Source organism: Epinephelus moara, chromosome 18, assembly GCF_006386435.1.
Source record: "Epinephelus moara isolate mb chromosome 18, YSFRI_EMoa_1.0, whole genome shotgun sequence".
Taxonomy (NCBI): domain Eukaryota; kingdom Metazoa; phylum Chordata; class Actinopteri; order Perciformes; family Serranidae; genus Epinephelus; species Epinephelus moara.
Genome location: NC_065523.1, coordinates 25,858,181 through 25,881,120, shown reverse-complemented (window position 1 = coordinate 25,881,120; position 22,940 = coordinate 25,858,181). Strand labels below are relative to the sequence as shown.

Sequence of the window (22,940 nt, the reverse complement as noted above, 5' to 3'; positions counted from 1 at the left end):
CTACTTAAACTACCTAAAATGGCATCGCTCCATCGCAGTTTTCACTTCTGCTCTCACGTCAGGGTCGGTATTCTCAAGTTTTGGGACTCTACATCTCCAATAGGGCTGCAACTGAAGATTATTTTTATTAATCAGTTCATTTTCTCAATTAATCGATTAGTTGTTTGGTCAAATGTCAGAAAAAGCCCAAGATGAAATCCTCAAATGTCTTGTTTTGTCTACAACCCAAAGATGCTCTGTTTACTGTCATAGAGGAGTGAAGAAACTAGAGATGTTACGATACCATTACCTATATTGGAAATGCCTCTTATACTGCCTAAAATTTTGAATTGGGTATCGGCGAATATGCAAGTGTATGCACTGATCTGATACCATGTAAGGCATTAACAAAGTTTAGTAATATTCCCTTGAGGTTGGCAATGTCGTGTACAAGATCAGAATACTCTACCATTTTAAAATATCTCCGAAACGCTTTGGTCTTCTTGACACAGAAATGGGCGCGTCATATACTGCTGTTATTGTTATTTTTTTAACATAGTGGCATTGGATCGGCACTCAGTATCGGACGATAAGCAAGTTTAGGTATCGGAAATGGGGTATTTTCTAAAAGAAACCAGAAAATATTCACATTTAAGAAGCTGGAATCAAATAAATTTAACCTTTTTTCTCTTAAAAAGTTACTCAAAACGGATTAATCGATGATCAGATTAGTTTGTGATTCATTTGACAGTTGACAACTAATCGATAAATCGTTGCAGCTCTAATCTCCAAATTGAAATGTGGTGCCCTTTAAAGCCCGACTGATCCAGATCTGTGTGTGCGTGTGTGTGTGCCTGCCTGTTTGAGGCCATTCAAGGAGAGTACAAACTTCCCATGGAACAGTGTTTTAACCATAATGCATCTTTACGCATGACAGATACACCAGACATTAAAATGTCATCAGTTTACTCGAGCAGTTTGCATCAAATAAATGCTATTTTCTTATACAGTTTGCTTTCATTTGTCTTTGATTTCCTGTTTTTCTGATTGATTGATGAAGATTGTCTTGACCTTTGAGTGTGTGATGTATTTTGTGTGCTAATTAGATTTCTGTGATCATGTTTGCTTGTCTTTGGAGAATCATTTTTGTTTTGAATAGTGATAGTTAAGGTGAGTGGAAACAACCATGTAGGATTTCTCTCAGTTAACCCTAACTGAATGCACTTTAAACTGGAAATTTGGGATGTCTGCAATGGGAATGATCTACTATATCTCTCCCTAGTACCGTGGATATGTGGTTGTTTCCAATCTACTCAGTCATTGTTTTTGTGTTTCCCCAAAGTCCCCCCAATGTTAGTAAAAACCTGTGTATAAGTCTTTTTGCCTTTGTTGATACACCGAGATCCTGCAGTATTATTGTTGTATTATTTTTATCATCCTTTGTTGCCGTCTCATTTCATTTCCTCTCTTTGTTTTTAGAAGTGTGTGGCTGTAGAGTGAGTGTCATCTACCATCTCATCATGGGAATACCACCTGCTTTGAAACCACACACACCTGCCAGGTAAAACATCCTCTGGGACACGTACACACCACAAAGCTTGCACTGACTCATGCCACGCTGTCAACTCTGTATTGGTATTTGCAATCCTACGCTAAATTCACCAGAGCTCATTGGATCAGTTGGAATATTGTGAGCAACCTTGAGCATGTCTGCGGGCTACATCTCTGTAACTGGTGTTCCAGTACTGAGGTTAACACAGCCGCTATAATCAGAGAAGTGTCCCTGGCTGGTACGCCACACACTGGTTTCTGGGTCACTCCTCAGCCCTCTGAGAGGGCCCTATCCACATGAGCAGCCAAGGAAGGCAGAGAGAGCGGGTGGGAGAGAGAGAGAGGGAAAGGTATTTATAGAAAAATGGGGCTTCGCAGTACCTTTTCTTGCAAAGAACCATTTCAGGACCAAGTGAGCGTGTCCCAGTTTTGTGATCATCGCTCAGCCATAGGGTTTGGACTGAGGCTGAGGCTGAGGCTGGACCGCCTCGCCCAGGATGGAGAGCCCGACTTTCAGACGCTCTCCCCTGTTCTCCGGCCTCCCTGCCCTCAGCTGCAGACTGCTGGTTCTCTGATTAAGAACAAGGGGAGGCAGTGGCCCAGATAACCTACAGATGTGACCTCTTAGGCACACTTGATTTGCTTAGCAGGGTAGAGGCTTTTGGAGGCAGTGAGCTCAGGTGAGGAGCAGCACAAAGGTGTCCGAGGGCACTCTTTGGCTGCGTCAACCTCCAGGCCGGGGGCGAAGGGAGGCTGGCTGGAACGTGCCCTGCCGCAAGCCGGGCGAGGATGAGGCGTTTCCTGAGCAGAAAGGGCCGCTTCTCCCTGCGCCAGAGCAAGTCTGGGACCCGGAGTGCTTCCAAAGATTTCTGTAAGTCTCTGAATGGTAGTTTTTTTTACATGTTGAAACTGAACTGCTTCAACTGCTGGAGGTAAGACAAAGAGGAAAGGATCTGAAGCTGACATTGTGTAAGTGGGTCGCAGGCTGGAGAGAATAGAACAGGAAGACAGCCCCTCTGAGTGCTGCTTGTGTTCTGGTGGTGGTGGGGAGAGAAGATTATGATCCGCAGCTCCGTATCAGTGATTTCCCAATCTATTTTAGATCAATATTCAGCTGCAGTTTGATGTTTCCTCCCAGCAAGCTGACACCACATTCTGTGGCACTTTGTAAGTCTTTGGATTTGATATATGTTTTATGCACTCAGCCGCATCTCACCCTGAATATTTAGCCCCGTGCTCTGGTGAGATCTGATTTGTCTTTTTTTTTTTTTTTTTTTTTTTGCATTGAAGTAGATCTGACATTTCTACTTTTTGCAAAGTTGCACAGACTTATTTTCTCACTGCTCAGGCACTTTTGTGTTACTTTTCTTACTTCCTGTCTCTAATTTAGTCTTTCTCCGTCTGTCTCACTTTCCCTCTGTCTCCGTCTTTCTGTGCCTCTGATCAATTACAAAAAGAAAAGCAGAGCAGTTTGGTGCCGGGGGTTTGATGGATGACTGCGTGCAATTGTTTGTGTTTCTGCATTTTTATAGTGTATCTTACATAAGTTTGCTCTGTTGTATTTCTGTCAAATTCTCCTTTCTAAAATTTGCACCTTGGAGTCATTTCATCATGTGAAGCCTTGATTTAAATCTTTGTTGATAGGAGTGGGAGTGCCGCCTTGACTTGAGGCAAACATGTCTCATCAAATGACTTATATGCAGGTATTTTCTGCTTTAATACAAACAGTAGATGCGATAAAGTTCCTAATTACACCATATTTATTGTAAGGCGCCTTTTGATATAAATGTAAAATGTACAAATGAGCAGGACAAAAAGATCGGAAATAATAAATGAACTAAATTTAACAACATTTTTTCATACTGTGATCCAGAATATGAAGTCGTGTTGGGCTCTTTGGTGAGAAATCTTCAACAGAAAGCATCACGAAGTGGACTGACCGCTCCCTATAATGTCCTATATATATCTTTGACGTATCTAGATGGCTGTAGATGAGTGGAGATGGAGTCAAATGAGCCTGCTGGGACACTTTCTGCTGCATTAGAATGAGGCCAGTGACCAGGGGAAGGCCAGCGGTTCATGTGGGCGAAGAACCAACAGTCAGAAATAACCTCCTTCACACTAGTCTGTTCTTTAACTATCCATCAATCTAAAAACGTGACTTCTGTGTCTTTATATATGTGGCTTCATTACATAGACTCGTGCACCTGCTGCTACAGCCATGCAGCTCCATTACTGAGATGCCCTATTTAAACCAGTGGACCATTTGACCTCCATTTTGCAGCTCACAACCTGCTCTCTTGTACTGAGCAGCTTGCAGTCAGATTAGCAATGTTCCTAATTTCTCATATGACATACATATCCGACACGCAGTAAACCGTTTCAGCTCCCAATTAACCCATTAAAGTCTAATGCACTGGGGCTTTTTCCAAGTGACATCCTCTGTTCGTCCTCCAGTCCTTGGCCTTCCACCCACCAATCAGAACTGGCCTGAGGCATTTGGCTTCCGACTGGGTGGCACAGGACCCAGTTACATCCTGTCCGTGGTGGAGGGTAGTAGTGCTTACCTGGCTGGCCTGCAGCCAGGCGACCAGGTGGTGGACATTGAGGGCCAGGATGTAACCAACCTCAGCACACCGGCACTGATCGCCCTGGCGCAGACCCTGAAGACGGTGCCGCCCAGCATCGGAGTGGTGTCACGGATCGAACAGGTCAGCTGAAAACCAATAATCCACATTTTGCCTTTTAAGGTCCAGTGTGTAGGATTTAGGGGGATATATCTTCAGAAACGGAATATAATGTAATGTGTAATGTAAACCTACATAGGGTGCGGGTCCTCGTCTACTGCCGTGTTTCTACAGTAGCCTAGATGAGAGAGTGGGAAAACACTTTTTTTTTTTTTTTTTTTCTTTAACATGAAACTGCTTTAGTCTGTGTTTTTATTTGTTTATATCACTGGGTCTGTTTGTTTTGGAGAGGAAGAGACCTGTGTGGATTATTCGGCTCCGGGTAAAACCCCCCTGAACATCTGGGGCCATATTCACAAAGCTTCCTAGTACAAAGAGTTGCTCCAAGGGATGAAATTCTAAGAAAATTCTTAGCATTATGACGTTTTTTAATAATTTCCCCTTAAAGTTAAGAATAAGTCCTTGTTAAGATAAAAGTTATTCACAGAGCATCTTAGCCTATAAAGAGCTCAAGGTGGAAAACAGAAGTGAGGAGAAGGACTTTTAAGGGGCTGAAGGGTTTCTTAATCAGAGGAGAAAATGGCAGAAAGAGAAAGAAGTCGCAGAAATATTCTCCTAACACGGGATGACAGTGATTAAATGAAATGCTGCAGTTTAGATCGTGCATGATTTATGTTTTTGGTCGATCTCATTAGGGGTATGCACGCATATCCCACCCAATGAAATAACATTATAACGCCAGAAACAAAATGATCACAAAAATAAGACATTTGGAAAACTGGAAAAATGTAACAGTGCAGCAGTGATGACTTGAGTCTGTCAGAACCTTCCATCAGCAGTGATCACGCTAACAATGACAACACTTTCAGTCTCGTATTGTGATGTAGTTCATTTCATTTCCACACCTTGCAGGCTCACAAAAGAGCGTGTCCGTGACAACTAATCACATCTTTTAAAAGAATGTGTCATACCTAGCAATGGGGTCGAACCACACCTCCTCACTAAGGTAGACGTTTCTGTCTCTTCCTTGCTCAGAGTTGCTCTGAGAACTTTCCTGAATCACTCCTAAGCTAGGACTCCTTACTAAATTGTTTTAGTCTAAGTTAGGAGCTCTCTGAGAGTAGAATGTTTATGAATAAGGCCCCTGCATCTTAAGTTATCAGAGAAAGAAGTTGAGCACATATTAGCAGGTGTTAGGCCAGCGCCCTGTCTCTGACATGCCAAAAAGTGTAGGAGAGACACCTGGTCCATTTGTTTTGGAGAGGAAGAGACCTCTGAGGGTAATTCAGCTCCCGATAAAAACCTCCTGAACAAGGAACACTGAAGGAATTCTAACCAGGAGAAATCTCAGCTGGTTGCGATCTGAAATTGTCACTGCTAGATTCCTCTAAATCCCCTTAAACTTTACACACTGGACCATTAGTTGGTGGAAAAACACCAAAAACACACATAACATTCAGGTGAAAACAGCACTGAGGTGGCGAACATGCTTCTCCCTTCCTCAGATTGACATCACTCCCGGCCCAGATGGACGTTTTGGCTTCACCATCGTCGGAGACAGTCCTCTGATGGTGGAGGACTGCATGCCCAACGGTCCGGCTGGTCGCAATGGTCTCAAAGCCGGGGACTACGTCATGGAGGTCAACGGCATCCCGGTGAAGCATCACGAAACAGCAGCGGCCATGATCAAAGCAGCTCAGGGTCGACCTCTGCGTCTGGGCGTGCTCAGCATGGCCCGGCGGCCCAAGCGACTGAGCAGCAGCATGAGGGTGTTGTCACAGAGCGGGGACAGCGTCAGGGAGAGTCGCGCCCACAAGGCCATGGAGTTCAACAAAAAAGTGGGTGTGAAATAGATGTTTGTAATTTTATGTGTTTGTTGTTGTTTTAATTATGTATGTTAATTTAAGTATGTACATTAATTCATCTAACAGGTGGAGGAGGTTCTCGGAGAGGAGCCAGATGTGAAGGAACAGCTGTTTGAGGTGCTCAAGCAGTACGCCGCTGAGAGGGATGTGGAGAGTCTGGCTGAGGCCCTCCCCGACATCTTGATCACAGAGGAGCATCAGCAGCTGATTGACAGCGTCAGGTAGCCAATCACTTGCTCAGACAGACTCAAACGTCAGACATGTCTTGTGTGTGCGTGTTTGTGTGACTAACCAGCCTTTCAGTCCTTCTCATGTGGTGATCAAAGAAGCCTTGTCAGATACAAGAGAATATCATGAAAATGTTTATACCCGTTCTCCCCCCTGCACTGAAACAGACTTCTGTGCAAATAAAAATCAGATTCAGTGTGCGACAAAGTTCTGCTACAGTAGTGGCTTTACATCTTGTTTCAGTGTCTGTCACTGCCAGTGATGCAACCAGGACAATGCATTAATATTTTAGCCTGCAGCGCTGTTTTCAGTCTAAACTCTCAACGGGTTTAAGCGCCTGTGAATTTATAGTTTAGTTTAGCTTGTTGGGAAGCAACTGATGTTTTTTTTATTGGGAAACTTAGAATCTAATGACCAAGAGAAGAATTTGGGCCACACACAAGAGAAAAAGGAAGATTTTATTTGCTTTGCTTTTTTTTTTTTGCAATATGAGAACAAAGCTTAAGCGCCATGCATAAGAAAAAAAATCAGAGGATTTTTTTTTCTGTGTGCATTTTAAAAATAAAGTCAAAATGCTGAGAATAAACTCGACATTTCAATGTTAAAGTCAGATTTTTGAGAATAAATCCAGCTTGTAGCATTAGCTCATGTGGCTGGCTCTAAAATGTGCGGATGAATTGGTGAAATTGCACTTCAGAATCAGCTTTGGCAGGACGTTATTCGTCTTTCACACAGTGTGGTAATGAGTTTCAGGACTTTGAAGAAATTGTGGTGTTTGGGAGAAACCAGACAAACTTGGAAGAGGTGGCCGCATTTGTGCAAAGTGAAATAGCTGGCGATGGACACGTAAAAGGGTGTCGATTGTTACACCTGCTGGCAATAAGAGAGAGTTTTATAACAAGACACAGTTTAATGGACCAGAGGAGTTAGCTTTATTCTTGATATGTGGAATTAAGTTTCAAAAGGCAAAATAAAATAAATCTTTCTCCTCTCTTTTTTTCCCCTTATGCCTCGCCTTAATACTACTCTGTACCAAACAACCAAAACTTTCCTAAAATTAGGTTGTTTTGGTTGGAAATTGTTAAATACGCAGTACTAAAAACTGCTGTAAATGAATGGATTTGAGCAGCACCTTGACTATAAAACATGAACAGCCAAGCAAGATGTTCAAACTAATGCAAACTCTGCATCTCAATAGATGATTAACCTCTTCTTGAGATGCAGTAAAACCTTCAAAAACTTAAAACTAAATCAATCACCCATCCATAATTTATTCTATTTAGCAGTGTGGGGGAAATTAATATTTATATAATATTTAGTAAGGCTCACTGAAATCACCAGATAAAAACCCTGGCTTTGTTGTACATCTAAAATTGTTTTCTCATGATCATTGTTTTTGACAACCCTTGAGAAAGTGCACCAGAGAGAGAGCTGTAGTCCATTTTGTCTGACAGACAGTTGAGCTGTATTCACTGCTCAACACAGGCTCTACACAGTAATAAGGGCAAAGTGAGGGAGTAAGAACTCCTTAATTACCTCATGAAATCAATAATACTCAGCATTTCACTGTGAATGTGGGAGAGGTGTACAGTAAGGGCACGTATGAATAGCTGACCAGATGTTCGGCACTGACTGCCGTCCTTGGGTGCTTGACTTGTTCCGTCTCAGGTACAGTGCACAAGAGTATAGTTAGATATTCACCGCAGAATATTGCATTTCTTCCTCCTCAGCATTGATCGGAAAATCAAAACCCCCTAAACACAATACCTCCCCGCCGTCTGTCTCTTCCTCTCACTTTGACTTTCTCTCTGTTGGTCTCTTTCTTTCCCATTTCTCCCTGTCAGCTGTGATGCACTCTTTGATACACGCACCAATTTTTTTGTGTATCGCATCACTGGATGGTCTTTATTCCCTCCTCTGCATGCAGCTCTGAGCTGCTACAGCCAGTTTGCTGCTGCTGGTTGAGATATGCACACGTACGAAAACAGAAAAACATGCAGATGCTCAGACCGCGTGCTCGCAGCACTGCTTCTCACACACACATGCGTGCAGTCCTTGCTTTGAAGTTCTATGTGGGAAGACATTATGAACTGCTGCCTCAGGTGAGTGCTGAAAACAGTTTGTCATTGTGTAGTGCAGAGTTTGCAGCATTTTACTGGTCATTAAGTTTATTTATAATCGGTTAATGAAGTATGCTGTTGTGAATTTGAAGCATTCTTTAGTCTCGTAACAATAAATTCGTGTTAAGTTTTCTGGTGACTCATTTTTGTGAAGTAATTTGCTCTCCTTCAGGCTTAAAAAAAAGCTGTTTGTCCAGCCATCTCAGTTTCCTCTGACACAGCTGTCTGTATTACAGCTTTGATAGCACATTAGAAGCTGCCTGTGAAAATGCTTTGTAATGTTTGTTTTGCACAGTAGTCCCATTAATTATGCATTAGCAGTGTCCATAGAGGACTGAGAACAGTTTTAGTTGTTTTCCTCACCTTTAGCCAGTGAGAAAAGTACTGTAATTCTCCCAATAAGAGCCTGAATCTCTCTTTAGATAAATCAACCTCAGATAGCTGTAGTTACCCATAATTCCACGCTGTTGTTTTTAGTTCAGGTGGGCTGTAGCGTTTGATATGCAAAGTTTTTCTTCTTCCTTTCCTCTGCTCGCTGTGTCATTGTCTTGTCATTATGAGTGCTGTTTGTGCTGTAGTTTTGTGCAACATGCTCTCATATGCCAATTAGGCTGTGCAGATCTTGCACTAGAAAGAGCTAAAAATATTTCATCCCAGCTTTGGAATAGCTCTTGATGTTGACAGCAGAATCTGGCGAACATGTTTCCGTGGTAGGAGCCTGAGGGAATTTTGCTTCCAGGTTGTCCGTGAGCCATGCCTCAGGCTGGTGTTGGTGTTAATGGCTGCTGCTGACAATGTAATGTCTCCGGCATCTGGGGAAGAAATATAATGTGGGTTCTGTCTTTTCCTGGGGAAAGGTGTTGCTGGTTATATTGTTAATAGGTGTGTTTAGAGAAGCTTTTTTTGCCATGTTAGCGCAATGGCTGTGAGGATGGCACAGGCTGTCAGTCCACCACTTTGATCCAGACTTATCTAGTGGATGTATGCCATGAAATTGGATAAAGATATCCATGATGCCGAGAAGATGAATCCCTGACTTTTCCTCTACGGCCACCATGAGGTTGACATCTGTGGCTCTGAATGATTTCATTGCCATCTGGTATAGACATTCATATTGCCACTAGGTATCAAATAAAAACCAGAGACTACATATTATTATGTTTCTCTAAGCAGAAAGTAAAAGCCCTCTTCCTTTGGGCAGCTACTTCCGTCTCGCTCAGACTCACCTTGGGTCCAGGTCCACAGCTGCCTGTAACCGTCACACCCCTTCACTAAGCGGACGGAACGACTTGACATAGCGTAATGACTTCACCCTGGAGAGAAGCGTGAAAGCAAGGAGCGCTGACTCTGCAGCTACCTCTGGGGACATTTCAGTCCCCATTGACACTGACAGTGATGGAAACACATCACCCAGGTGGACGTGCTAACTTTCACTCCTTTTCTGGTGCGATGCAATGACACACCGCCACAAAAGTTCGTCCATCTTTGTCCAAGCAGCACTTGAAGATCGTTCAAAATTAGCCTGCCCTGAGTTTGAAAGAGAGACTGAATAAGTAAGAGAGTGACAACCCAGAAAACATGCCCAGAAAGGCATACTTATCTACTGCAGAGTGTTGTAGTCTGTTGCCCTTTTTAGTGGGGTTTACCATGTTTAAAAAACCTGTATATACATGCCAATTTTGGTGGGAAATGGGTATAAAAGACATATTGATATTGCCTGTTTTACCTTTTTTTTTCTATTCCAATTTACTGGTAGCCCCACAGCTTCTAATCAAAGTGATGTGAACAGTTTTGTGTCTAATTTTAAGCAGGAATACCAGTTATTGACTAAGAAATGAAGACACCAGAGTTTGTTAGTCATGATGCGGATGCCAGTGTTGTCATTTGAGGTGTGGAGAATCTATGTGTCTGCCACTGAAGCTGAATCTCCCTCTTTTATTCGACCGCTGTCTCCTCCCCTTATTTCTGTGTGCCAAACTGTCAGTCTCTCCCTCTACATCAATCACTGTCACTTCCTGTGACAGTCACGCACACACGTCAGACTCAGTCCCATAATTAGAGGTCGCACATTAGAGGATGTGAGGTGTGCTTAACATCTTACGAAGTTATTCCTCCCGTATTGCCTTGTAAAACTTGACCAGCTGGGCCACGCTCTGCTCATACTGCCTCTGTCCCCTCGCCGATTTGCCTCGCCGTCCCACAGGATGTGTTCTATTTATAAGCAGCCTACTTCTTTTAATAAATTCTCTCTTAGGTTTCTGACACATTTGCTGGTGTCGATTCTTAAACGGCTCTGAAACCCAGGGGTTAGCACGGGCTCAGAAACTTGAAAGTTATGCACAAGATTTTGTATCTGGAGTGTCATTAGAGTCAATCTTGGAACATCTATCCGCTCATTTGTTCACGCGTTTCTGTGGTGTTATGGTAATTGAATGTAATTAAAGTGAACTGAAGGCCTTTGTCTGATACTCTGTCTGTATATAGACTTCAAAGATGTGAATTAATTAGACTGATGCATTCACAAGCCAGGATTAAGGATGCAGTCTTTTTCCTCATATTATTTGAATACCAGTTCTGTGTTTACAGATGTTTATACATCTGTCAAGTTGTTGGGGGCTGGAAAAGTATTGAGACATTTGGATAGATGTCATTGTAGTTGTCAAGCAGACATGACTGTCAGAGTTTCTGTACGTTCTCTTGCGCACACACTTTGGTTCTTGCACACACACAGAAACACACACATGCACGCAGCCATTGTGCTGACCTGCCTATGGAATTCCACTGGGGCTCTCCTCTCTTCTTCACTTCTCTCCTCTCTCCCTCCTCACTTACTCCTCTGTTCATCTCATTCTTTCCTTCCTTCTCCACTGAGGTAAGAGAAGACTTGTCACTCACTACCTCTTGCTGCAAAATGACGGATGACTCAGTGATGAGGATTATCCTTTAACTGTGATGAGAGGAGTGCCCTGCGCTGACCTCAACCCCGGCGTCTTTGGAGCAAGGAGGGCACAAAAGATGGGAACAAAGAAAGGGTGTTGCCCCACACGTGAAGTTGGAGAGCAGCTGATGATGCTACCTGAGGATGTTTTGGAGGTGTGGAGGAATGTGAACCATAGCCACTGTTACAGTTTGCGCCCTCCCTCCTTCTCGTTCTCTCTCTTTCTTCCTCCGGCTGCTTTCTGATCCTGCAGCAGGCGCTTTTGAGATCCAGGACACCTTCCTTTTTTCTCATCTTTCTCTTCTTTCGCCTTTGTCCGAGAGAGTTTGTTTGTTCAAACTAGATGGGGACTCACCGAGATAGAGGAGAGGCATTTGCATTGCTTAACTGAGCTCAGGCACTTCCTCAAAGCCCCGAAGAGCCATGGGAAGGGATAGGAGCCTTTCCAGACACTTTCGGTATGGCACTTTTCCTTTGATCTCAGCAGTGTTCACTGTGCTTTGTATTGTTTGTGCTGACTTGGATCTGAAGTTGCTTTAGTATTGTTGTGCAACTTGTTATCAAGTTTGTATTGATGATTATTTTACACTTTCTGTCAGCATGTAAAAATACGAAACTCTGTACTGTCCCAAAATCAGATTCCAGCTTGTGAAACATGATGAGAAAACTGAGAGATTCTAGCAAAGAGTTTGACATCTCCAAATAACTACTGATACTTTGTCTTTATTTTGCCTTCTGTGGCTTTTTTATTTCAACTCTGTACAGATCTTCATCTCTCTACAGCTATGCTGTGCGTTTGCAAATTCATAACTGGCTCAGCTGTCAAATTAGCTGATCAGAAGTGGGTCTGACAATAATGGCTCTTGCAATGAGTTTTCCAGCTGATTGCAATTGTCATTCATCCCTCTGTGTGCTGTGTCCTTGATCTACCCCTCCTTCAGGCCTAATTATAGACTCTTCTCGCCCTCCTTATAATTGAGGGCATCCCAAGGCCTACATCCAACTTCGACAGAGGAACGCTGTGAAGTTTCTGGTCACTTGTTTAAGCCGGTTTTCAAGATTTTACAAGTGAAATATTCTTTGACTGAGACCGTAACGTGACAGAGAGGTGTTGGAGGTGATAAAGTTAATGTTAATCAGTAGAGCCGGGCCCTGTGGCTGTCATACGTGCACAATAAATGGCCCCGTTCTGCTCAGTTTTCCCTGTCTGCCATTTGTCAGAGCAACCGTGGTGATGTATGAGTACAGTTTGGGAAAGTTCTGTGGCCTACATCGCCTGTAAGCACATACTAGCCTGCTTCATTCCCAGTAGTTGCATGACCCTGGCCTAGAAAGAGCTCTAGTTCTCCACTTTCTCTCTTTTCTTGTCTCTGGCTCTGTTATATTTTGCTGGTTGTGTCTTCATATTTCTGCAACTCTTCTACCATTCTTCATATGAATTCATCACAACTCTTTCACTAATTACTGTCTTTGTCTTTCCTTGTCACTCACTCTGCCTGAAATTGTTTTCTACTCATTTTTGTTGTTGTGTGATGTCTCTAGCTCTAGTCGTTGCAGTTTTACTTTTGCTTTACAAAACTGACCCTCGAGACTGCACTGTAGAACAGCCTGGTGTCACAAATTAGCACATTTCAGCCCTTCGGGGAAGTGTTGACTTTATGCAGCATGAACACACCCAGCTCTTAATCACTGTCACCTACACATCTCCCCTTGGCTTTAATTTATATGGATGTCTGCATAGTAAGCAGGTGCAACTATATCCATGGAAGTTACCATCCTCTCAAGGTGAGCTTTCATGTTTAGTTTTTCACTATGGTGTCAAACATCATTTCTGTTGCGTTTTTAAGAGTTAAACAATGGCACATCCACATTTTACGCCCATAGTATGCTGAGAGTGTACTGAGAAAACTAAGATCATATGAGATAATATGATTGTGGTAATATAAAGTCTGTGTGATGGGTTTAAGTTTAACATAGAGGGGAAACAAAAGGGGACCTACAATTGATCCCTGTGGAACACCTTATAGTGAATTAACAGTTTTTGACACATGCAGATAGTTACTGTAAAAATGTAACATGCGTCCCAGTCAGTGTCAAAGTCTTTCTATTAAAGTTGTGTGATTGACAGTCTTGAATGGAGTGGTGAGACCAAGAAACGCAAGGATGCACAGGTATTTTTTTTTTTTTTAGTTTAACCAGGGCTGGTTTTGCTGTGTTGAGAGATCACATGTAGGTGTTGGGAGTTAGGGCTATTGGTGCTGTGATTAGAGGCATCCATATAGTGCTTGTTTAAAGGTGGCTTAATTACAACATTTTCAAGGTTCTGTATGCAACATTCACAGCATTAATATAGCAGTAAACAACTATTTTCTGTGTAAAGATATAGTGGTGTTATGACATCCTGAGCAGGAAATAAAGTTGCGCTATCTCTGTGTGTGTTGTAATCCAAGATTCTCTGTGGTTTGTTGTGGTAAGCTAGTCTGGCCAGGTGCACATGTTAGTGCATGTATGTATCCCACTGGTTAGCACAGCGCCACCGCTTTGCACTACACTCATACAGCGGTTATCACTGATATCACGATGGTGGCGTCACAGAAGCGTAGTCCTTCCCCTTTTGGTTTCCCCCTGGTTTTCACCGTTAACTCTGTTGCCATTCTTCAGCACTGTTTATGGAGTTAGACCCATTAGCTGCTAGCCACCTTCTCAGCCACCTCCATGCTGAGAACCGTGTCCATTCAACACACATGCTCTTAATTTCAAATAGAGCCCCTTAAATGCTGTTTTGATTGCATTATTTGACATTTTTTGTGGCGTAGTCTGCTGTTGTAGAGCTGTAGTTGCTTATGACACAGGCAGCATTTCCACAGATGGGTTAACTCACAAGAAACAGTGAATCAGCAGTTAACTTCCCATTATGTGGCTGTAATGTGTGTGCATGACTTGGGGAAATTGTGGAGGGGACAAACTGTGCTGTTCCTGCTGTGCTGTTTATTTTATACAGTTCAGTACAATTTCACTTGCAATATACAGCCGTAAATAAGATGCAAGTGTGTCACACTATAATTGGACACAAGACTCTGACGCATGGATTGTAAAGCAGAAAATCTGCCGTGTGATATTTATACTCTTTGTGGAATTAAATGCAGCTGATAACTAGATATTATTGATAATCAATTTAATGCTGAAGGCAATTTTTCACTTCTGATGTCTAATAAGAAACTGAAAATAGGTTTCAAAATACGCTGCGGTGTCTTAAAAGTACCAAACTTAGTGTTTGATGAAATTGTGGCTGTATTTTATTCACTGTTTATGTGTGACAAGCACAGTCTATTAGTTTGCATTTGTTGGAGGTGGTTGAACTTTTCTAGCTTTAGGCTCTATGACCTGATTTGTACAAGTTACAGAATTAGAGTGTATTTGCTACTCCTACACACAGATTGGCTTTGGATAGGGTCCCAGGTTTTATTGGATCAATGTGAGTTGTGTGTATGTGTGTGTGTGTGTGTGTGTGTGTGTACGCTTGCAAACTTTAGTGAGTCAGAATTTTCTCTAGGTAAGAAATCTCCAGAGGGGAAATATCTGTTAACTTCCCTCAACTTTGGGTTGTAACACACTGGTACGGAGGCAGCTCAGCTTATGCGTCACTCTTAATATAAACCCAATACTTGCTGTGCTGTATTATGAAACTACCAAATCATCTAATCCTTGCCTCCTAACAATGTTCCCCAAATGCACCTGCAGAGTGACAGTGACAGCTTTGAAAACCAGACTATGCCGATGAGTCTTATTCTCAACAGTATCATTTGAGTTGTGTTGTGTATCTGGATGCACATTGGAAGTGGTGCACTCTGAAAAACCAAAGCACTTCTTTTCTCCTCTGCACAGTGGAAGTACCCAGGAGATTCATGTAGAAGACAGAGAGATAGAGAGAATGGAGGCAGCATCATTTTGTAGGTGGGATATGCAAAATAGAAAAGGGACAAATGAGGTGTGTGTACATGGGTGTGAGATGGAGGATTGCTTGTGTCTTGTGTGCGCCACATGAAAGGGAAAGAAAAAGGGAGATGGCGTCCTATATTTAAAAGAAAATTGCAGCCCAAAACACTTTTCCAAACAGTTATTGGCAGTGATACTTCCATTTCTGGGTCATTTCTGTTGTTGTGTTATGTATCTTTTCTCACAGATAATTGGCCTAATATAAATCTCATGCAGCAGACAGCACAGCTACAACGGGGGGTTTAATGGGAGTAGACATTTCAAGCAGAGCAAAACATCAGTGGTAAATGTCAGGTTTTTGAAAACAGACAGAAAACGCTGCTTTCTTTACAAGTGTGTGCTGACGTTAAACAATCTTGCAGTGAGAAATGTGTCATAGGAAAGGCAGCAATACCAATTTTACACCAAGCCTCAGACATCTTAAATACAAGCCTTCTTCCACAAGTTTGATGCCAACACCCTCTCCAATCTTCATTTATTGACTGGACACCTTCCTTTCATCCATATGTATGTAACACACATAACAAATTGGAGGAAAGTGGGTGCAGCACGCTCACAAAAACACCCCTGTAACACACTAAATCTCACAAACTGATATCTAAGAGTATCCGAGGGAGGGTGGGTTTTTCCTTTAAGAGGATAAAGGCATTGGGAGTTGATTATGGGAGGGGAAAATAACACTGGTAAGGGGGAGTGGAGCACTTTCTCCCAGAGGTGGCTCTGGCACTGAGCTTCCTCCTTTTCACATATTAGCTGTGAGCTGTCACTGATACTGAACACTCTTACCTGCAGCTGCTAATCTGACAGGACCACACAAACAAAGCTTATCTCTTTCATTCTCTCACGCACATGCATACACTTGCAAGAACACACAAACTAATGTCGGACCAATCCCTTCTACCTGCCTCGGCCGTCCCATGAGACGATATGGACTGAACTATTTTTGAACCAATTAAGTGCATCCTGCAGCTGCATCAATGTGCAGTCAGAGCAAGGATCCCTCTGTTTTATGGGATACTTTGGACGAGATTGGGATCAAGAATTTGGGATTTTTGTGGTGATTTTCACCAAAATGCTGCTTTGATGTGATGCTGATCTGAGTTTGTGTCTGATTCCACAATGTTCGCCAGGATCTTCATTCCCAAGAAGCACCGGGAGCGTTTTGACGAGGTCGTTTCCCAAAGCCTGATGAGCCGGCTCAAAGGGCGGAGCTTCAGTGACCCTAGCCGCAACCACCTTCGCCGCAGCCGGAGCGAGGATCACCCCGAACGCCTTCTGGTCTCCACCCGCGCCAGTTCAGTGCCACGCACCCACGCAGAGGAAGGCGTGGTCCCCCCCGCCCGCGGCATGCGCAAGACCACGTCACTCATAGCTGGGCACTCCAGTGGCACCACCACGAACTGCAGGTCTGTGTCAAGTATCATGTTGTGGATTTTTGTTCGACAGTTTTTCACATCCTGTCTTCTTTTACTTCCTGTGTGTTTTGGCCTTTTAACAGGAGTCCCATCATCATCATCCCATTTTACCATCAGCTACGCAGTGCCATGTCATTTTTAGCTTTCAAAGAAAACCCTTTTTCTTAAAATAACATCTCCTCTCTGCTTACGTCTGATCAAATTTATAACCTCTACATGAGAACCGCTGTGACAGGTCTTCCTGTGTAAGCAGGGGATTTATGTGAATTAAGAGGGGTAGGAGTTAAGTGAAAAAATAGACATTCAGTGTTTAAGCCAATGGGAACATAAACCTATTTACACAGTCATGCCTGTCCTTTTACTCTCATCTGCTGTGACGTTGTTTCCTGTCGTCTCTATGAATTGATGACAGTTTGGTCTGTGGTTAGAAACCAAAATCCTAATCTCATTTATGAGGATTTTTAAAAAACGCGTAAATAACATGTTTACAAACATCCTCTCAAAATCTCTTGAAAATGTGGGAATAAAGCGCCCCAAGAAACTGCTAATCTCTTCTGTGGCTCTGGCTTGTGATGATGTTATGCAGCTCCCCTGGGATATACTGTCCATATTTAAGTGGGAGTGTTCATGCAGGATGTGAATTTAAAGTAGTCTGCTGAATATGGAAATCTGCAGGACGTCCACAGTTGGTGTCTGGATTAAATTGCATTATTTGACTCTTTGCAGATAACTTTTTGAACAGATCACGGCCACAACACTGTGTGCAATGAGCTATAGTGATTAATGAATTCCGCCACCCTCACTTAAGCACAGTTTGTCTCCATTATGTCATATTTAGTCAGTCTAACCGAGTCTCTATGGTAACCCATGAAGTAGGAAAAGTATATACATTAACTTTATCATATTGAAGTCAGGGTAAAGCTTAAATAGATATGTGAAGAATGAGATAGTAGTGTGAATGAACTTGAATGAACTTCAGGTACTTATGCGTGGAGCAGGAACAGATGCATTTGAATTAAGTTAAAAAGCCTTTATTTCAAAACATGGCTGCTTACATTAAAACACCGTCCGGTTTCAACTCTGTGGTCTTCATCAGGGTGCAAAAGGGTGGACAGGAGTAATTCATTCATTCGTTCATTTTCTGTTCCCAAAAATGTGTTTGTCACATCACAGAAAAATGTCACTTACCACCGAGCAAAATTTAAATGATTAAAAAAAAATTTGGCAAGTTTAGGTTTTCTCTGCAATGCTGAGGTTGTGTCCACTGAAGGCGCTGAGTTGAAGAATGAGCCGCTGAAAATCAACAGACACTCGTTAGCAGCTAACCCGGTAGCACGAAGCACACACACCCCCTGAGCTGAAGAACGAGTGAGCTACTGTGCAGCGACAGCCTCTCGTTCAGAAGTTAACATTAGCACAACTCACACACCCACAGCATTGAGCAGCTCAAATTGGGCTAAAAGACTGAAAGGTATAAATTGACACCGGTGCTATACGCTCTAACGTTAATTTTTATGTAGTGTGGGAGGAGTCATATTAAGGGTGGCTCCAGTCCATCATTGAGCCATGATTTCAGGCCCACCCAAAAAATCCTGGACACGAAAAGGGTGAAAAACTGTTCAGTGGTCTAACTCCACAGTTCAGTACTATACAATTTACGTTTTTTCCATGGTTTCAGCCAGTATTTGAATTTTAACAAATAAATCCAAATATTTTTCTGTATAAATGTATGTTTCAAAAGAACAGCTTTCTCTTAATGAATTCTGATGTCCATTCATATCCAACAAGACAAGCAGAGGATATTTATCTTCCCCTTTTACCACCCTTTTAACACAGAGGGCCATTACTCTGAAACAGCAGTCCTCACTTTATTAAAAACCTGTCCACCATTACTGTCGCTTAAATCTAATATGAAAAAACACTTGTGCCATAGTTTATGTATTAGTTATGTTTATGTGTTATGTGTATGGGTGTGTCTCATTTATGATTACTATATTTTCTTGTTTTGTCTGTTATATACTTGTGTTTAGGAGAGAAATCTTATTTGTAATAGAATAGTTTTTAAATTCTAGAGGGGAGGTTTTCATCATAAGATCTTTGGGTTTGTTACCTCTCCTGCACAATCACTGACATGATCATTTTTAAACTTGTTGTATACTTGCTAATAAAAGAGCTGAGTATTTTGTAATCCCTGCTATTCTTTTAATTCATAAGGCCTTTGCTTATTTTTAAGTTCTGCCATTAATCAAAGCTCAAATTTGTCTCTTTAGGACAGTGCGAGTGTGTAAAGGTAACACAAGTTTTGGCTTCACTCTTAGAGGCCATGCTCCAGTATGGATTGACTCTGTCATCCCTGGTAAGTTAGAAATGTGTGCATGTTAAGGTCATGTTTGTGTGTGTATGCAAGTGATCAAGCTGTTGTTATACATACATTTAACTGAGTGTAACATCTTTACAAAGCTTCTGAAATTTGTTCTTGTAATGAGGAAATTATCAAATCAGATGTCTTACTCATTTTCTGTTCTGCAGGAAGCCCAGCAGACAAGGCAGGTCTGAAACCAGGAGACCGCATCCTCTTTCTCAATGGACTGGACATGAGGTTGAGCTCTCACCCACATTCACTTTACAAATCCTTTACAAATTTGTGCCCAACTTCTAGATAAAACTATGTTTCTAAGGCTCAATCTCAATACACCCCTTGCCCCTACTACTTAGCCTCTACCCCTCTGTTTTGCACATTCACATCGAGGGTAGGGTGTCCTGATTCTGGTTGGTATAGAAGGGTAGGTGGAAGTGTTAGAAAAAGGATGCCTATATGTGACGTGAGAAATCACCACAGCAGAAGACAGCATATTTGCAATGTAAACACTAGTATCGTCAGCTACCAATGACATATCAAGGTCTTGAAGGGTTGTCCCATTTCATAGAGGAAGAATTCAACCACTACCCTTTGTAACTCTGTTCTGAGGGGTCAGGTGGCACTTAAAAACATGGTGTTGGGCCCAAATCTTACTCAAGAGAAAAGGATTATATTTAGAGGTAAACATTATTATGCTCATAGGGTTCCCTTTTAGATATTTTGTTGTTTGTTGAGCTCACACAGTTGTTGAAGTAAGTGGGAATCTCATTTCAGCTGGATGTGTTAAAAAACAACAACAACAGTTTCCTGAAACTAAAGTTAAAAGTGAAGCAGTGATAAATAAGCTCCCCAGAGAACATGTGAATGTCTTTATTCTCTGGTATATGTTAAGTTCTTTGCAAAATATAGAAAGCTTTACATAAGTTGTTTATTTACACATCACATTGCTGCACAGCAGAAATTGAAATTGTTGGATTGAGCTTCTGTTTAGAATTGAGTTGGCACATGCTGTTAAAAGGCTAAAATAGTGTGTTTGTGTAAATATCTTTCCATGTGTGCCTGTAGAACGTCCTCACATGAGAAGGTGGTGTCCATGCTCCAGGGCAGTGGTGCCATGCCCACTCTGGTAGTGGAGGATGGTCCGCCTACTTTCGCGCTGGCGGAGCAAGACCTTGCAGGAGGTGGCATTCCCACAGAGCGCGCCCGCTCCCCGGTGCTCAGCTCCCTTCAGTGGGTGGCAGAGATTCTTCCCCCCAGTATTCGGGTTCAGGGCCGCACCTTCGGACAGCAGCTGGAGCACCTGCTGACCATTCAGGAGAGGTACACTATCTGCAAAGCCCTGGAGAACTTCTTCCAGCACAGGTGAGCAAGGGGCTTGAAAAAAGAGTGGGAGAAGGGAAGGGGGAGTGGGGTGAGATAGATGGATGTGAGGAGATGTCCAAACAAGGAGGGAGGGAGTCCAAGATATCCGAATTATCCGAAAGTTACTAGTGTGAGTCAAGCTCTAAAACACTGGATCAACATACACTACATTTCCCATAATGCAACCAGTATCATCATTTCATCAACCCCTCCCTGCTTGGTAAATGCCTTTTAAAGTTTGTAACACTCCTCGTGATGAGGAGTCTTGCCTTAATGTGTGAAATTGGTGGGGTGCCATTTTAATTTTGTGTCTAGTCTCCCATTAGTTGTTGTGGTCACATGGTTGACATCACCCATGAGCTTAACTTTAACCTGTGATTGAACAGCCAGGCGATCTCTGTCACCTTGCCTGTGTTTCCATGGCAACAGGAATGTTGACACTCTGATCGTGGATGTGTTCCCGGTGCTGGATACTCCAGCCAAACAGGTGATCTGGCAGTTTGTTTACCAGCTGCTGACGTATGAGGAGCAGGAGCACTGCCAGAGCAAGATCTCACGCTTCCTTGGATACAAAGCGCCAGGTGTGTGCACACAATTGTTCTTTTTAAATAATTTTTGGTGTGTATGTGCATTTTTTGAGGTCTATATGTGTGTGAATGAAAAGGTGTCGTGTGTACAAGATGGACGCTGTCAATGGGATCTGTGCCTCTTCCTCTGCACTGCCATTATGTGTGTGTGTTCCAGTTCCACCACCGCCACCGCCTCCGCCTCCTCCTCCTGAGCCCGAGGTTGTCCCTGAGCCCCACCGGCGTAGCAGCTCCATGAGGGTGACAGGGACCACGTACAGGAGCAGTGTGAGGGGACGTAGCTCTGATGACCTGGTCATCGGCACACACTTGGGCATGGGTACAGAACTTCACTGTCTTCATTATCATTCAAAGCAACAGTTATGATCATAAACGAAGTCTTATTAAAGCGGAAGTTTGGTATTTTTCAACGTGGACCCCATTTTCCTGTGTTTTGGGGTCTAAGTGACAAATGGGAACAAACATTTTTGAAATTCATCCAGTATTGAGCGAAACAGCAATGTAATCAGCAACCACCCTACAGAGACAAACCTTTCTGTTGTATAGTTAGAGAGCTCAGAGCTAACTCGTCTACTTGAGTTGTATTTCAGTCATACTAATGAATGTATTGTCATAGGCCTTCGTGCAGACACAGTGCTGGAGGCAGGGATGAGGCTGGCTCCAGGAGAGAGGCAGTCAGGAGACGGTACTTCCCTTCCAGAGACTCCCAACAACCTCACCAATGTACGTACCAAAGCCCTCATGGGAAAATATACATTATATCAATGTAGGACTCATCATCATTGAAACAACTCTTTCTCGTTTTTTTTTTGTTTGTTTGTTTTCATTTCCACCATACAAGCTTTCAGCAGTGTACGCTGAACTGGAGAACATGTATTCATCCAAGAGGTCCAAGTCTCTGAAGAGTCGTCCTCCTCCCGCCCCCGAGAGTTTGCTAGATCTGGATCCTCCTTCGCGCACGGCCTCTCCAACAATACATGCTAACACAGGTAGCTGAAAGCATGAGCTTACACTAAACTTACAACACCTGGATTTATATTTAACCAATATACTGTGTAAAATAAATACCTTACAGATCTGTTGTGTGCATGAATGAGAGTGTGAGGTTTTAGTGTAAGAGAAGGAGGATAATGAAATGTTAAAAAAGTACTGCAGTGCAAGAATGAGAAATCCCAAGGTAGCCAACCCATTTCTTTGAATATACTTGAATTCTACATTAACAGGATTTTTGTGATCTTATGTACATAAATATACAGCACAGAGGAGTCTCAAAAACACCCCACTGCTTTCAATCTTGTCTCAGCATGGCTGTAATGATTACTTTAAGTCAGTTTAGGACCTGCTGTGTAGGAAATGTCAGAGCTGGTATCACAGAATTTCATATGGAGCATTATTTTGCAGGTATATTAGGTAGAGGAAAGGCATTTTGTGTCGTTATACAATAGTCTAATATAGTCCAAAAACACTGAACCTTTGTTCACCGGAGGCATGCGAGAAGTTTTCTTCATTCACCGTAACACAGGGTAATTGATGTACAGATGGTCATTTGGGGGATGAAGTATTCAGTTATACATCTGAATTTCAGTAGACTCACAAGTCAGTTAGACGCTTTGCTTAACTAAAGACTGATGACTTTCTCCCTGATTTTGTGTTTAGATGGGCGGATACAATTTCAGAGTTTAAAAAAGTTCCCTACGTTGCAGAACCAATAGTAAATCTGCAGGGCGGTCCTTCGGTGGCTCGCTGAACTCTTGTGCTTGTAAACATAGTCCCACTAGAAACACGTGTAGCGGTACAAAATGGCTCAGCCGTGCTCACAGAAAATGCTGTCAAAGTTCAGTGGATGTTTGTCG

General features: G+C 42.6%; 1 protein-coding gene across 1 annotated transcript in view; it reads left to right on the top strand.

Moving 5' to 3' along the window:
- The first annotated feature begins 2,319 nt into the window (after positions 1–2,319).
- Positions 2,320–22,940, top strand: part of grid2ipa (glutamate receptor, ionotropic, delta 2 (Grid2) interacting protein, a) — a 35,597-nt gene continuing 14,976 nt past the window's right edge. The window contains exons 1-12 of the mRNA XM_050069086.1: positions 2,320–2,401; positions 3,988–4,241; positions 5,723–6,055; positions 6,149–6,303; positions 16,495–16,770; positions 19,050–19,135; positions 19,309–19,378; positions 20,204–20,500; positions 20,930–21,084; positions 21,275–21,406; positions 21,704–21,810; positions 21,929–22,076. Coding sequence (XP_049925043.1) covers positions 2,320–2,401; positions 3,988–4,241; positions 5,723–6,055; positions 6,149–6,303; positions 16,495–16,770; positions 19,050–19,135; positions 19,309–19,378; positions 20,204–20,500; positions 20,930–21,084; positions 21,275–21,406; positions 21,704–21,810; positions 21,929–22,076 — 2,095 coding nt within the window. The remainder of the gene's footprint in view (positions 2,402–3,987; positions 4,242–5,722; positions 6,056–6,148; positions 6,304–16,494; positions 16,771–19,049; positions 19,136–19,308; positions 19,379–20,203; positions 20,501–20,929; positions 21,085–21,274; positions 21,407–21,703; positions 21,811–21,928; positions 22,077–22,940) is intronic.